Source organism: Alligator sinensis, unplaced genomic scaffold (assembly GCF_000455745.1).
Source record: "Alligator sinensis unplaced genomic scaffold, ASM45574v1 scaffold330_1, whole genome shotgun sequence".
Classification (NCBI taxonomy): Eukaryota; Metazoa; Chordata; order Crocodylia; family Alligatoridae; genus Alligator; species Alligator sinensis.
Window position 1 is genome coordinate 1,513,409 of NW_005842178.1, and position 16,190 is coordinate 1,529,598.

The following is a 16,190-nucleotide window of genomic DNA, read 5'->3' on the forward strand; positions in this document are numbered from 1 at the left end:
TCCTGCTGTATTTATTGGAATCTAAAATTCAGCTTCTTGTATCTTAAAACCCCTTCTGTGACTCTTTTTTAACATAAGTTTTGACTGCTTACTCAGACCTAAGAAAAATTCTTACAATCATGTTAATGGGATAAAAAAAATCTTTTACTGCTAGATCCATAGTGAATGGAAGCCATGACTGTCTGACTACTTTTTCATGTAAAATGAGTCTGTATGAATGACTTCCCTGGTTCACCCTAATGGGAACCCTAATTAGCAGTCTATGAAGAGAAGTATATATGGCTGAGCCCAAACAATTAAATGTTGCTTTGGGGAGGGGGTTATTTTGTTTCAGAAACTTGTGCTGTTTAGACAGACGGAGGGGAATCTTTGTGGCTGTTGTATCTGCTTGCAGGTAATTTTGAAGACTACAGAGTCTTCAGCTGCTTGCCCACTTTTTTCTTGCTTCACATCATTTTTAGAACATAATGCAAGGCCATTATATGGACCTTCCCACAGGGTTGGCAGTACTTTGATTGCAAGCTTCCTGCTTTCAAAGAACAGGTTGTTGATTTCATCAAAAAAATCACTGAAGGAGAGGCTGTGAGGATGATTTTAATTGGGTGAGAGAGTGACACATAGATATTAAAGTGAGTGCCCTAAAATAAAGGTCTTGGAATGCTAGGTGAATTTGGAGGAAAGAATGACTAAGTAAAATCTTGGCTATTAGAACCTGACTTACTCCAGTGACCTTGATTGGACTGCTCCAAACTTACAAAGAGATTAATTAGACCTTGGTGGTTTGGACCCTCATTTACCATATAAGCTTACATAATAGGTGGGACTAGTAACATGATGCATTAAGGTTGCTCAGCACTTTCTAGTCTAAGAAGAATTTTTGCTTCCTTATACTTATGGCAAATATAAACCATTAGGCTGAAATGTATCATGCCATGTGTCTGCCTCAGGCTGAAAATGCAGCTTTCTCCCCACATTAACAATAATAAAAGTAATTCTTCCTTTGGAAAAACTCTTAGCATTTTTGGCAGGGCTTGCTTTTAATATAAGGGAGACATTTTTGTTGTCCCCATGGAAAATCTGCCCCAGCTTGGTCAGATGTAAGTCTCTGAAGGACAGTTGGTCAGGACTGACCTTTTTAGAGATCAGCAACTAAATTTCCACAGGCTTCTCTGGAAACTGGGTGTGCTCCAGCACAGGACTGAGGAGGACTTCCCTGCAGTTGCACCTCTGGGCTGCTCTAGGATTGGGCAATTGAGCTAAGAGCAGGAAGCCTGTCTTCCTTGTGCTCTCAGAGGCTGCACTACCACCATCTGAGCCCAGGTAGCATTAAGGAGGAAAAAGCTGCATAATTTGAATGCAGATAGAATGAGAGCAAGACCTGCAGAGGCAGGAGAATTAGACTGAGTGGAGAAGACTAGACATTGGTATTGGGTGCTAACAGGGAGTTGGACTTGAGAGGTGGAAGTTGAGACAGAGATTCAATGGGTTGGGTGAAGTAGGTGAGGAGAGATGGATTTGATAAGGGACTTGAGTTCAGGAGGAGCAATGGGGCTAGTTAAGTTAAGAACCTGGAATGAGGGCAAGGGATATGGATTTAATTAAGGTTGGGGTGGGATATTTTGGATTGGGATGAGAATGGAGACTGAAGAATCAGGCTGAGATTGGATTCTGTGGGGCAGAGTGAGTGTTCAGCTTTGGGGAGAAAGGGCAGAAGTGTGATGTCATGGGAGGGGGGGGGCCTGCTGTAGACCACCAGACAAGGAGGAAATGGTAGATGAGGCTTTCTTCAAACAGCTAGCGGAAGTTTCCCGATCACAGGCTCTGGTTCTCATGGGGGACTTCAGTCACCCTGACATCTGCTGGGAGGACAATACAGCAGTGTGTAGGCAATCCAGGAAGAGTTTTTGGGGACAACTTCCTGGTACAAGTGCTGGAGGCGCCAGCTAGAGGTTGTATTCTTCTTGACTTGCTGCTCAGAAGTAGGGAAGAATTGGTGGGGAATGTACTAGTAGAGGGCAACTTGAGCAGCAGTAACCATAAGATAATTGAGCTCAGGATCCTGAGGAAAGGAAGGATGGAGAGCAGCACAATAAGGACCCTGGACTTCAGAAAAGCAGACTTTGACTCACTCAGGGAACTCATGGGCAGAATCTCCTGGGAAGCCAGTCTGACGGGGAGAGGAGTCCAGGAGAGCTGGCTGTATTTTGACAAAGCCTTGCTGAGAGTACAGAAACAAACCATCCTGATGTGCAGGAAGACTAAGAAAGTATGGCAGAAGACCAGCTTGGCTTAGCAAGGAATTCTTCAGTAAACTAAATCACAAAAAGGAAGCTTATAAGAAGTGGAAACTTGAACAGACAATTAGGGAGGAGTATAAGAGCATTGCTTGGGCATGCAGGGATCAAGTCAGGAAGGCCAAAGTGCAATTGGAGTCGCAGTTGGCAAGGGATGTGAAGGGTAACAAAAAAGGTTTCTACAAGTATGTCAGTAACAAGGAAGATCAGGGAAAATGTAGGTCCCTTACTGGATGGGGAAAGTGACCTAGTGACACAGGATGTAGAAAAGACTGAAGTACTCAATGCCTTTTTCACCTCAGTCTTCACAGACAAGGTCAGCTCCCAGACTACTGCACCAGGCAGCACAGTTTGGGGAGGAGGTGAGCAGCCAACAGTGGCGAAAGAACAGGTTACAGAGTATTTAGAAAAGCTGGACATACACAAGTCCGTGGCACTGGATGGGATGCACCCAAGGGTGCTGAGGGAGTTGGCTGATGTGACTGCAGAGCTGCTGGCCATCATCGTTGAAAACTCATGGTGATCAGGAGAGGTCCTGAATGATTGGAAAAGGGCAAACATAGTGCCCACACTTAAGAAGGGGGAAAAAGGAAGATCCAGGGGACTATGGACCAGTCAGCCTCACCCCAGTTTTTGGAAAATCATGAAGCAGGTCCTCAAGGAATCCATTTCTAAGCACTTGGAGAAGCTAATTAGAAACAATCAGCATGGATTCACCAAGGGCAAGTCATGCCTGACCAACCTGATTGCCTTTCTCTGATGAGATGACTGATTCTGCGGATGTGGGGAGACCATCGGATGTGGTATACCTTGATTTTAGCAAGGCTTTTGATATCGTCTCCCACAACGTTCTCGCAGGCAAGTAAAGTACTGGCTGGATGAATGGACTGTATCGGGGCTAGAAAACTGGCTAAAGCATCAGGGTCAGAGGGTAGTAATCAATGGCTTGATGTCTAGTTGGCAGCCAGTATCAAGTGGAGTGCCTCAGGGGTTGGTCCTGGGGCCAGTTTTCTTCAATATTTTCATCAACAACCTGGAAGATGGCATAGAGCAGTGCTTCTCAAAGTGGTGGTCCACGGACCAGTGCCGGTCAGTGAGCCACCGGTCACCAGTCCGCAGCGAGTTGCCAGGAAAGAAAAAAATATATTTTCAGAAGCATAACACTGATATGTCATAGCGCCACAGTTCGTATGTTCCAACACTCCAGGTGACGTCATGTCGTGTGAGGTGAGGAAAGAGAAAGAAAGAGCCGGTCACGCATTTGTGTAGTGCTGTTGCACGCAGTTGCTGCCACTGGCTGAACCGGGCACCAGTCCCTGGCTCACTGGAAAAAAAATTTCCAGTCAGCCACATCAGAGGGTTTGAGAAGCACTGGCATAGCAAGTTTGTATATGATACCGGGGTGGGGCGGAAGGAGTAGAAATCTCATGAGGTTCAACAAGGACAAGTGCAAAGTCCTGCACTTAGGACAGAACAATCCCAAGCACTGATACAGGTTGGGGGCTGACTGGCTGGGCAGCAGCTCTGCAGAAAAGAACCTGGGGTTTACAATGGACAAAAAGTTTCATGTGAGCCAACAGTGTGCCTTTTTTGTGAAGAAGGCTAATGGGCTGCATTGGTAAGATTGTTGCCAGCAGGTCAAGGGAGGTTTTAAGAACTGACTAGACAAAACCTTGGCTGGGATGATCTAGTGGGGTACAGCCCTGCTTTGAGTAGGGGTTGGATTAGATATAACCTTCTGAGGTCTCTTCCAACCCTAATTTTTTATGATTGTAAGTGCCTGTGTCCATCAGAGCACATCTTTCCTCAAGAGCCTGGAATGGGGAAGAAAGTACTCTGGAATCTAAGCAGTTGTATCTATTCATCTCTAGTGCTGGTCCACATAAGAAATTCGTTTAGCCATCCCTCAACCAAGGTCGGTCTTCCCAGTTCTTAGTCAGATGGTAGATGAATCTGATTAAAATCAAGTCAGTCTTTCCAGGTGAACTAGTCAGGACAGATTTAAAAAAAAATAAATAAAAAATCAGGGCAATCCAATATGAGACTGTTATGTGGAGAGGATCCAGATCCAATCATAGCAAGAGCCTCTTAACCACCTCCAGGTGACTTGCCTTCCAATGAATTGAGCAGAGGAGAATCTGTGATCAATTTGTTCCCTTTACATCCCTATCCTCTCTGTGAATTGCTTTCTGTCCTAGCTACCTTCTTAGCAATTTTGGAAATAGTTTTCAACACTATATCATAGAGTTTCATTCCAGGAGTTTCTGAAGTCTCAAGGCTTCAAACATTGTGCTAATGGGGGGCGAAGGGGGGGGTGCATATTAAGTGTTTTGTTGAGGCGTTTTTGGTGAGGGGTATTTGTTTTGGTGTAGGGTCTTTGAAGGACACGTGTTTTGATTTGTGCAAGACAAAAGTGGGCTTGCAAATCTAGAGAGTCACTAGATTGAGATGTTCTAGAGCCACCCTTTCTTCTTGAATCACTTCTGCCTTTTTCTACAGTGAGTGGGACTAACATCCACAGGTCCAGACCTTGTGGAGCAGAGAGGTACTGTTAAGTTCCAAACCTTGCCTTTCTGCATCCTCCTTCCTATCTCATTTCGGGAATGAGATTTCTGCTCTCAAGACCACCTTTTTTCAGAATGTGCAGACTCCGTTTGAACTTGGTTTATAGAGAAGGTTTTCCCACAACAAGGATTCTCTTATTAGTATTTCCACCTTCTGCAAGAAAGGTGATTTGAAGCTCATCCCAAACATAAGAAAGAAAGTCTTCCACCATTTCCCTGGATGTTGGTGATTAGTATGATTACCCCCATCCCCCTCATAGGGTGCTATTTCCACATGTCAGTCAGAGCTACAGGAAACACCCAAGATTTACAATAGAAGGCTTTTGCCACCATTTCAGTGCACTTCCTTTCAGCCTATAAATAGTTCCAGAAGTATTTTCAAAATGTATGAATGGCAGTTGCCCAACTTCAGCACTCTGGTATCCAGGTATCTTTCATGTTTGGATGATTGACTTATTAGTGGTCAATCCCCCCCCAAAAAATCACATTAGACAACTCCTGTGACTTTTGCTCAGCTAGGGATGAAAATAAGCACAAAAAGTCTACATTGATACCATTTAAAAAAACGCAAGTTTATAGCCATTTGACCTCAGCTACTACTTACTTATCACAAGGCACTCCTCAATATTTTAACTGCATGCAAAAGTTTTTGAGAGAGAACCGAGACAACAAAAGAGGTTTACCTAAGACTGGCAAGACGCATGTTATTGTGCAATCATGCAACTTCAGACACTAAGCTTCTCTATGTCAGTTTGGGTTGGGACAGTGTATAAACCTGTTAGACCTTGATAGAAGTGCTCTACTCCTTTGGTTGGGAATAGGTGCTCACAGTCTGCAAAGATGCCCCCTTTTTCTCTCCTGCTACTAATAGTGACCTGGTCATAAATGCTTCAAGTAAGGGCTGGTATTCACACCTGGAGAATATGAAGTTTCAGTTTCAAATTGGGGAAGCCTCTATTTTGAACCAAGTGTATGCATTGAGCATGTCGAGCAGCATTTCCCAACCTTTTTCACTCTCTGGAACACTTACATGGCTTCTTCCACCCCATGGCACACTGGCCAAGTGGGGTAGGAGGTAGTGAGTGGCCAAATGCCGTGGAGGGGGAGATCAGGTGGCGAGCAGCTGAACACCCGCAGATTGGGGTGGGGAGGTAGCAAGTGGCAGGAGGCTGTGGAGCGGGTGGCGTGGCTTTTGAATCACTGGCTGGAGCCACGCCCCCCAGGTTGTCTGGCTGCACGCAGCAGCAGCAGGCGAGGAGTGTGGCTCCAGCCCAAAATGCTGCAGCACACCTGGGCATGCCTGACAGCATAGCAGTGTGCCATGGCACACCAGTTGGGAAATGCTGAAGTAGAGAGCTGCACAGCATAAGTATACAATTACCATGTACCTTTTGAGCAAGAAAAACATGACCAAATCAGTTCTACTGTGTCAAGAAAGTCCATTGTGGCTTTCCTGTTCTCTTCCCCCCCCCCCCCCCCGGGCAAAAAAAATTGCAGTAAGCCACATTTAATCTCCTTGGGGTAAGAAACATATTAGTAGATACCTTCAACAGAAGCCATTTCTCTATCACAAGTGGTCTTGGAAAGGTGGCATCCAATATATTTTTGTATATGGGGAACACCCATGTCGGATGTCCTTACCATCACTGAACAAGAAATGCCTAAGGTGTTGTTTTGGTGCAAGTTAAAGCCAAGGTTCTGTTATAGACTTGTTCCTGTATATGTTTCCCCAATCTGACAAAATACTAGGGACATAGAAGCAGAATTGTTTCACAGTGATACTTATACCAGGTTGGACAAGACACTGTTGGTATATCAACCAATGGAAGCTCTCATGTCAATTGCCTGTAATCCTTTTTTATTAAAAAAAAAAACCCAAACAAACAAAAAAAACCCTGCCTTTACAGAATTGCAGGTAACTTTTGTATTCAGATACTCAGTTATCTCGTATGGCTAATCTCTGGCTATGCTCCCTTGGGAGCTCCATCTGTAAAAAGATTCTTTCAAGACATACAGGGAAAGCGCCTAAAAAAGCACTTACCAGGAGAAAGGTAAAAGTCTTTTGCATATAGTACCAAACAAATCTGTTACACACTCAGTAATTCATGTGATTTTTTTTTTTTGATTTTTTTTTTTCCAAATTTTTGCTATACTGAAAGAACTGCACCAAGAATGTCTGTTAGCTTGGTTAGAATTCATTTCACAGCAATATCAACTTTTCATCTTCAAACCCAAGGTAAATCAGTCTGTATGCATGTATTGTAAGAAGAGTCCTCAAAAAGCTTTATCAGACCTTATCCATTGATTCGTGATGTTATTTCATTTTAATGTAATCCGCATCCTCTCCTGATTCATGGGACCTTTAAGTTTGAGTCTGTGGCTTCCTGTTTTTCCTGTCTCTCCTGCTACAAACTATATTTTTAGTGCAATAACTTTAGCCTGGAGAGTTTTAGAATTGCAAGCCTTGATGAGACATCCATGATATGCCAAATTCCATAAGAATAACGTCTCTTAGTGAGCACATCCAAAATTCAGGCCCAAGACTATTTCAGCCTTTCATTTAAATCTGACTCTTTTTCCTGAGAGATTCTTTGTGAAGCCTGCCTCACATGGGATGAAAAAAAGGTTTTATTCCTTTGATGTTTACAGAACCCTGCCCTTCATTATTGCTAATATGTATATATCAGTCCAGTGGCACTGTTAGCAAAAAGTCTCCAACTTGTGTGTATGCATGTTCCAATGTAGGTGTACATGCCATATCTCAAAGAAAATCAGTTAATATGGGGGTAAGTAATAGTCGTTTGCAAATTATTTCGAATATATTCACGAGGCCGTTAAAAACTTGGTAACTCTGTGATTCTTGAAAGTAACGAAGCAAAAATAGCCTTGAAAATCCAAGTGATGATTTCAGTGTTCTGAAGGCGTTTCATGTGAGTACATTGTTGTTAATGTCTTCTTAGCACTTTTGTAGAGAACTAGAACTTTTTCTTCAGGTGGACAAACTAGATGGAATAGGAAAAGCATTGAGTTCTAACAGTGACTCATCCTGGGCATGCTTTTGCAATTGTTACTACTTACACATTATCCGTTACTAATTATGCACTATCAAACATTGTTGCCTGGGCCATTTTAAAAATAAAACTCTCTTTCCCATGCTGATACAGATTTATTTAAACATATCCAAGAATCTTTTCTATAGCTAGCCCAGTTATGGATTTTTTTTTTTTTTACCGTTAAAATAGAAAATTTGATCCTTCAGCAAAAAACGAGAACAAAACTTATCATGTGGGATAACACTGCTCTATAGAGGTATGAATTAAAGCACCTTAATAAACGATATAGTATTCAAATACATTCAGATTCACTTCATAAAAGAAATTAATCAGCTGCATCTCAAAGTAACAGTTTGCTAGCTAGGCAGTCTGTAGACTTATAATTTAGGATCTATTTAAATTGCACCGGAAGTACACTGCACAGCAACTTCTTTTACACCAAAACAACACCTTAGGCATTTCTTGTTCAGTGATGGTAAGGGCGTCCAACATGGGTGTTCCCCATATACAAAATATATTGGATGCCCCCTCCCCACAACTGATTGGCAGAGGGGCCCCACCACTCATTTCCTGCTCCTGATGGACCAAGAGGCAAAAACCATGGTTTTAAATATCCCATGGTATTTTTGTTTCCTGGATGATCAGCAGCAAATGTCAGGGGGCCCTTTTGGCCAATCAGCAGTCAGAGGCAAAAACCACGGTTTTAAACAGGCCACAGCTTTTGCCACCCAGCTGATCAGAAGCAAGAAGCGGGGCCACTGGGGCCCCTTCGCCAATTGGCAGCTGGGGGAATGCATGGCGAAAAGCAAGATCAAAGAAGCTTCTGCGCAGTGCACTTCCCAAGTGGTTTAGGTGGATCCCTTCTTAATCAGTGTCTTGTCTTCTACAAGAGCTGCTACATTAAAAAGAAGGTACATGCTCCATCTAGTGGCTTATTTGGCTCTGAATGATTCAGTTAAATGCTGTTCTCTTAAATCTGAAGGATTAATCTAATTTTGCTAGACCCAGGTAGGTGCTCTGCATATCTGCTAATCCATGAAAACAGCTGCTGTGGTAGGGTGTGTACAATTTTTTTTAAAAAGCTGCTTGGTTTTTAAAATAGTTTGAAGTTATCGGATTCATTGTACGTGAGGCCTAAATTCAGAATTTAAAAGTCTTCTTTATAAAACCACTGATGATGTTTTCTCCCAAAGCTGAGCCCTGCATTTTACCATTCATAAGTTGTTGGGTTTTTTTGGTTTGGTTTGGTGTTTTTTTTTTTTTATGTAGAATTACTTGAGGTCTTAAGGGATGTGAAAAACTGTCTAACACTGGTAAGCATCAGGTTTGTTGAGCTTTTTTTTTTTTTTTTTTAAAGTGTATATATGCAAAGTAACACATAAGGAAAGAATCTGAACATCTGAGAGTTTTTGTAAATGCATTTAACTAGGCATATTTTAAAATATAAATACAACATTGTTCAGGTTTGTGTGAGCTCCGTTCATGTAGTGGTACTAGAAAGGTCCAGTTTCTAGTACCACTAAGTGGGCAGTATGGGACTGGAGGAACTGTTAACATTTTGTCTCTGGAGGTAACAGTAGCTGGCATCCATAAGTGTTTTTCATAAGTTGGGAAGTTGAAGTAGGGAGTAGAGCTTCCCTGGAGCTGCTGGACTTTCTATCAGCTCTCAGTGCAGTAAGGTGCTAGTATTAATGACCATTATTTAGGTAAGGGCAGAACTGTATTTTGAGGTTGGCTAGAATTTAAAATGGAACAGAGGGAGGGAAGATGTGTTTGTGTAAGTAATGCATGGGGGGTTTTGGGTAGGGAAATGAGTTTAATTGTTGGGTAAATAGATGTTAGATACAATTTTAAAAGCTTTTTTATAATGAGTATACTGGAAATGTAGTCTAATTTTGTGGAACTAAAGAATATTAAAAAAAACCTAATAAATTATTTGTATGACTTCACCAGTTGAAATTCTGCAACCATCCACTAGTATTTTTCATCTACTAGTACATTCTTAAACACAGCATTGAACAATCAACGACTAATCTTTTAAATAACAAACTCCCCTGGCAGACATCAGTTTAAACATGCAGTGATATCTGAGGAATATTATTGCAGATCCTGCCATGCCTTGCAGATGGTTGAGGAAGAACAAAGCATACAAGCCACATAAAAATGACTACAAACCAGCTATAAGGATGTTCCACATTTAACAAGTAACATCTTTGTGGGTGGTTGGCCATTTTATCTTATGATTGCTTGCATGTGTGACATGACAATTTATTGCACAATTAACATGTTAATCATGATAAATGTAACCTCTGCTAGGAGTTGAAGAGATGCATGTTACCTCATTGAATATCTTGTCTGAAAACCATTTTATGCAGATTCATATGTTCAGTATTAAGCAGGTACATGAACTTATTTACAGAAACGAGGAGGATGTCAGCAGATTCACAGACATATCTGTGTCATTGGTTTGAACAGAGTACAAAATAGGGTTACCATACCATCCGGGTTTTCCCGGACATGTCCTTTTTCTGGGTCCTCCAATATCTGCTTGGGCGGTTTTGAAATCTGAACAAATGTCTGGGATGTTGCTGTGCTCCACTGGTACAGACCTGGGGAGGGCAATTGGAGGCAGGGGGTACCATGTGCATCTGTGTATGCACATGGCCAGCATGCAGCCAGGCAGGGTAGTGGAAGTAGTCTCTGCAGCTGGATGAAGGTAAGTCTGTGGGGAGTGGGGGTTGGAGGGCCAGGGTTTGGGGACTGTTGAGGGGGGAGGTGGAGAGGTTGGGTGTGTGAGGGGTGGCAGGTGACTGCTGACACTGGGGAATGGTATCTAAACATGAGGCTGCAGCAGGGCACAGGGGCAGGGGGGAGGTGCCTGCCCCTCCAGCAGGGAAAGGGGGCAGGGGGGCCCTTTGGGGGGGCAATGGGGAGTTGTGCTGCCAGGCTAGTGGCACCAGGAACCGGTGCCCATGCTCACAGGGACAGGGCACCTGGGTGAACACTGTGGCGGGGAGGGGGGCAGGGGGTGTAGCCAGACCACCTGGTGCAGCATAGGAGCCCCAGCCTGAGCCCAGGAATACTATAGCTGTCCCCTCCTCCCTCCAGCCTGAGCTGGGGCCAGACTCACTCTGCAGCCACTACATTTGGGCCTGGTCAGGATGGGGGCAGCTGGAGACCCTCTCTGGCAGTGCTGGGTGGAACAGAGGGGCTGTGGGCTGGGAGGGAGGGGCACCAGCAGGGCTGGGGGGACTGTGGGTGGGGAGTGAGGGGCTAGGGGTCAAGGGTGCTGGCAGCACCGGGGGCTGAGGGTTGGGAGTGAAGGGCAGCAGCTTGGCCCAGTGCGGCAGGGGACTGGATAGGGAGTGAGGGGCACTGGCAGGACCAGTGGCCTGTGGGTCAGGATTGAGGGGTAGCAGCAGGGATGGGGAGCTGCGGGTTGGGACTGAGAGTCACCTAGCATAGCCGAGTGGGGCAAGGGACTGTGAATTAGGAGTGAGGGGCACTGTTAGGGCCAGGGGTCTTCAGGTCAGGAGTGAGGGAGAGCACCAGGGACAGAGGGCTGCAGGTTGGGTGTGAGAGGCACTGATGGGACCAGGGGGTTGTGGGTTGAGAGTGAGGTGTCCCTCTAACAGGTGTCCTCTTTTTTTTTTTTTTTTTTTTTGAACTGGCAATATGGTAACCCTAACTAAAACACTGCAAAGGATGTCGGTCAATAGTAGAGTCTGAAAGAATGTGAAAAGTGTAATGAAATTTTTTAATTACTAATTTTATAGTGACTCTTTGTATGTCTCTCTCCACAAAGGAATATGTGTTGTTTACTGCATAAGTTATACATATGAATTCACCTATTCAAGTGAAATAAAAATCGGGGTTTTGGTGCTTTGCATCTATGAAAGGTGATCTTGGACCCTTTTACAGAGAAGGTTAGATCTTAATCTGAAAGCTTTTTGTTGCTCTAATAGAGTATCTTAATGCTTGGGTTACAATGGTATGTTTTAATTAACCTAAAGAAAAATACAATGACAAACAATGAGTGTGTTTTCTATTTTTAGCAAAGCATGTACTGAAAATATGCAAATCTATTGTGTGGAAGAATAGGAGAGGGCAACTACATTTGGGAAAAGACAACCCTTTGATAATGGAAAGTGAGTTTCTTCAGCGTTTGAATGTTAATTTACATTGACTTTGGGGGAAAATGATTGTCTAAAATTGAACATATCTAATCTATGATTAGATTCATGAATGGTGAAAGAAATGCATCTTTAAAAACTCAATCTTTCTGTAATGGTGATTTTTTTTTTTATTTATTTATTTTTTTTGCTCTTCTCAATATGGTTTAAATGATTATCAAAGTGGAGTTCTTTTTACCTTCCTCTAGAAGACTGAGCATGGTACATCCTTTGTGATTACTTTCTTCTAGATGAACTTGTTTGGCATTGATTTACCTCAGTCCTCTCATAGTTAGTACAGAGCAAAAATTGATAGTTCACTCTTTTCTGTACTGCCCTATGAACTGAGGGAAACAATTCAAGAAAATAGTAATTATTTTTATTTATTTATCTTTCAGTGATCCTATTCTGCATGGCAGCCCTAATATTTCCAATAGGATTTTACATCAATGAAGTTGGAGGTCAACCATATAAATTGCCCAACAATACAGTGGTTGGGTCTTCATATGTACTGTTTGTCTTATCCATTTTCTTTACAATAGTTGGACTTCTATTTGCTGGCAAAGTTTGTTTACCTGGCTGATGAATGTCTGAACTTCATGACTTTTATTTTGGAAGAGAGCAAGACATCAAAGTTGCATTCTCTGGAGGATGCCTAGATCAGACTATCAAATACTAACTGAAAAGAGGAATGCTTTGAATTGTTCTCACTATGCACTTTGGATAAAAAAGGAGAGCCTTTCCCATAACCAAATACAACGCTGACTAATCTCCTGAGCATATTAATGCAGTCAGGTCTGCACTGTGATAGGAACTAGTGAAGAAGAATGCTTTACACTGAGAAGCATATTGCCCCATGTTACTGTACCATACCTGTTTTTAATGTCTAACAAATTGAAAGTAAAAGTATTTATGAACTTTGTGGTAGACCAGAGGGTTGCAAAGGAATTCAAGTGAGGCTGGCCTCGCTGTTTAGGAGATTAGTGTTTTACATCCTCCTTCTGATGAGCAAAGCCTTTGGCACCAAACTGGATCTGTCTTACATTACTGCACCAAGAAGCCAATAGATCAAAACATGTTCTCTAAAATGTATGTAAGAACAAAATGACATCCCACCTACTCCCCTGGGCCCCAACGCCTCAACTGTAGAAAAACGCTAAGACATTTTAGGGGAAAAATTTTCCTTATATTTATATAAAATATATATATATTTTGCTGATGCAGTATACAGTGTGTGTGTATGCGCATATCCACAAGGATATGGATATACACACAACAGTTCCTGGAAGAGAACTCAGAATGCTTTGCTAGCAAAACACTGTGGTGTGCAAAACTAGAACTCAATAGAAAAAAGCCATTTCTCTGAAGGCCACATAGCTGAGAGTCTTCAGTTTACCTCATTCTTTGTAGCAGCCCTTGATTTTAACAGTTTTTTGTAATAGGTACAAACAATCCCATGCCTTTCTAGGTGCAATTTTAAGTTAAGCTAAAATTCTTTGTATGGTAATTTATTTGTATATGAGGATAGAAGGTGAAATCATGTCATACCTTAAAACCCTAATTTTGGGAAACTGACACTATTCACTATTTAAATTATTAGCAACTGTTGTACAGGGAGTCTCTCCTTTCTTTCTCTCCTTTCTTTCTCTCATTACGTTGAGTGCTTTAATTTATGTTCAAGCACAGCAATTTACCACAGATGAATATTCCTGTAGAGGATATAAAATGCAGTGTTTAGGTCAAACTATTAAAGAAAATTCTCTAGTAAAAATGGATTAATTTATTTTCATTTGTGAAAATTAATTTAATCTATCTTTATCAAAATGAGAAACATAATTGTGTTGTTGTGTCTGTACGCCTTTATTGTCGATATCAAATATGGACTTAAAGGTCATTTACATTCAGAGAACATGCTCTCCCCTGAAATCGGTTTGTGTATTGTTTAAATATGAAAATCAAAAAACTTTGGATGCATGTCATGCTGCATCTGAATATTCAGTGATTTGGATCTGGCAGTCCTTATTCCTTTAAAAAAACAAAAGCACCTCTATTTCCTCCCCCCCCCCCAAAAAAAAACAAAACAACAACAACAACAACAACAAACCAACAAAAAACTTTTGGTTGATGTCCCTTAATTTGCCTGCAGGATCAAGCCCTATTTCTAGGTCTTTGTAATTTTTATCTTTTTTGTGGGGAAATAGTGACACAAAAACAAGTGACATGAAAAGCAACACAACAGAGTGACAGTCCAAATGTATTTGGTGTTAGTTACATTGTGGCAGCTATGCTTTTATAAGGAAAAATGAATCTGAATGCATTTTTCCTTGGGAGGTGCTTTAAAAAATTACTTATGATTTATTTTGGTGTGGCTGGGAGTGTGGGGGAAGTATGCTGGATAACCTCAAGTGTTAGAAATGGGACGCCTCATGCAATTACCTTTAACTATGTGCCATTGAAATTTCTAACTGTTTTCTTTGAAGTGTTTTAGTGAGGAAAAATGAATTGTGTATCATAATTTCTCACTGGCATTTTGTTTGTTCTACGATTTATTTTATTTCATTTCATTTTTTTCAATCGGTTCACTCACAGGCCAAAAGAAGCTATCACTGAAAATCTGTAAATTTCAAGTAAAGTTATTTATATCTGTATTTTTGAAAAAGCATCCAGTCACCTGCCTGGTTTTGATTTAGTTCCTAATTTTAGGTCCATATCCTACAAGTGAATGGGCATAGGCAACTGGAACCTTATGATGAATAAAAAGAAACCTCTCCATAGATCCAATTGCAAGGCTTGTGCCTGAGTTTGCAGTGTTATCGCTGGTGTGCCCTGACATGAAGTGTTTCAATTTTTTAAAATTAAATTAAACTATGAGAAGCTTTTTTTTTTCTTTTTCAGAAATGACAGTTATCTGTAAATAGTTCCATGATGTATTTTAACTGGAACCCAGGCATGGGGTGGAGAGAGTTTCTCAGCTGCTAAGAACTGTCCCCATGTTTACTTGTTCTAACAACATTCTATATAAGGTTGTTCATTTAGGCTTACAGTAAATATATTACCTTTTTAATAAAGAATAATTTTATCATGGAGCATGTCCAGTCCATGAGTGGCTGGTTGCAATTATCCAGTCTGCCAGTGCTACAGCTATGAATCATTAAGAGACTGCAGATTCACCTAGCAGGATGTTTGTTTAAATGTTTTGGGGGGCATCCTTTTTTTTTTTCTTTTTTTTTTTTTTAAGTAAGAGTAATCCATGCAAATGAAGAGACAGTTGTCAACAGTTGCTTTTAATAAAGTCACTAAGTACTATATAGTACAGTATTAATTTATAGCAGAAAAGCATATCTTGTAAACTGTATATAAAACACTGTTCTATGGTGCAATCATTTGTCAAACTTATGTCTGTTACTTTTTGTTTTTTAAAGTCGTGTGCATTCTCTTCATACCTAAGAGCATCACTGTAAAATCTGCTGAATACTATTTATAGGTTTTATTTGCACAAGGATTAGTTCTAAACTACAGGACGTTCATGTTGAACATGCCTAAACATCTGTAGACTTTCAAGTCCATTAAAAACAAACGTTTCCGTATGAATCTTCTCCAAAGGTAATCCCTATATCTATGTCGTTGAGTGTTTTATGTAAACTTTTTATGTAAACTTTTTCTGACTCTACCACCTTCCTCCCCTACTTTTTTTGTTTTTTTAAATTGAAGGACAGCTCATTTTTGTTATAGGTCCTTACACTCCCTTTCTTGGTCTTCATCTGGTCACCAGAAAGGCTTGCTGTCGCCATCTGATGCAATGTTATGTAAATACTTCCTGAGCTAACACGAGCAAATCCCGGGTCAGAAGCAACCTCCGTCAGCTTTGCCTGCCTGCCTGCGGGCGGTCGGACCCCCCGGCCGGGCTGGCGGTTTTCTTTTCAGTGTTTTGTTAGTCTCCCGCGGGGCCGAGCGCCCCTTCCCCGCGCGGGGTCGCTGTCACTCCTGCAGGCAGCAGCAGAGCCCGCCCCGCCGGGGCCGCCTCAGCCTGGCCCAGCGCCGCCTCCGCTCCGCAGGGCGACCCGTGTCCGTCCCCCGCCCCGCGCTGCCCCTTCACGAGGAAGGACG

General features: G+C 42.0%; 1 protein-coding gene across 1 annotated transcript in view; it reads left to right on the top strand.

The window, feature by feature from the left end:
- Nucleotides 1–15,674, top strand: part of MOSMO (modulator of smoothened) — a 48,864-nt gene extending 33,190 nt beyond the window's left edge. The window contains exons 3-4 of the mRNA XM_025206997.1: nucleotides 11,967–12,059; nucleotides 12,482–15,674. Of these exons, the coding sequence (XP_025062782.1) occupies nucleotides 11,967–12,059; nucleotides 12,482–12,666 (278 nt within the window). The 3' untranslated portion in view covers nucleotides 12,667–15,674. The remainder of the gene's footprint in view (nucleotides 1–11,966; nucleotides 12,060–12,481) is intronic.
- The last annotated feature ends 516 nt before the right edge of the window (nucleotides 15,675–16,190 follow it).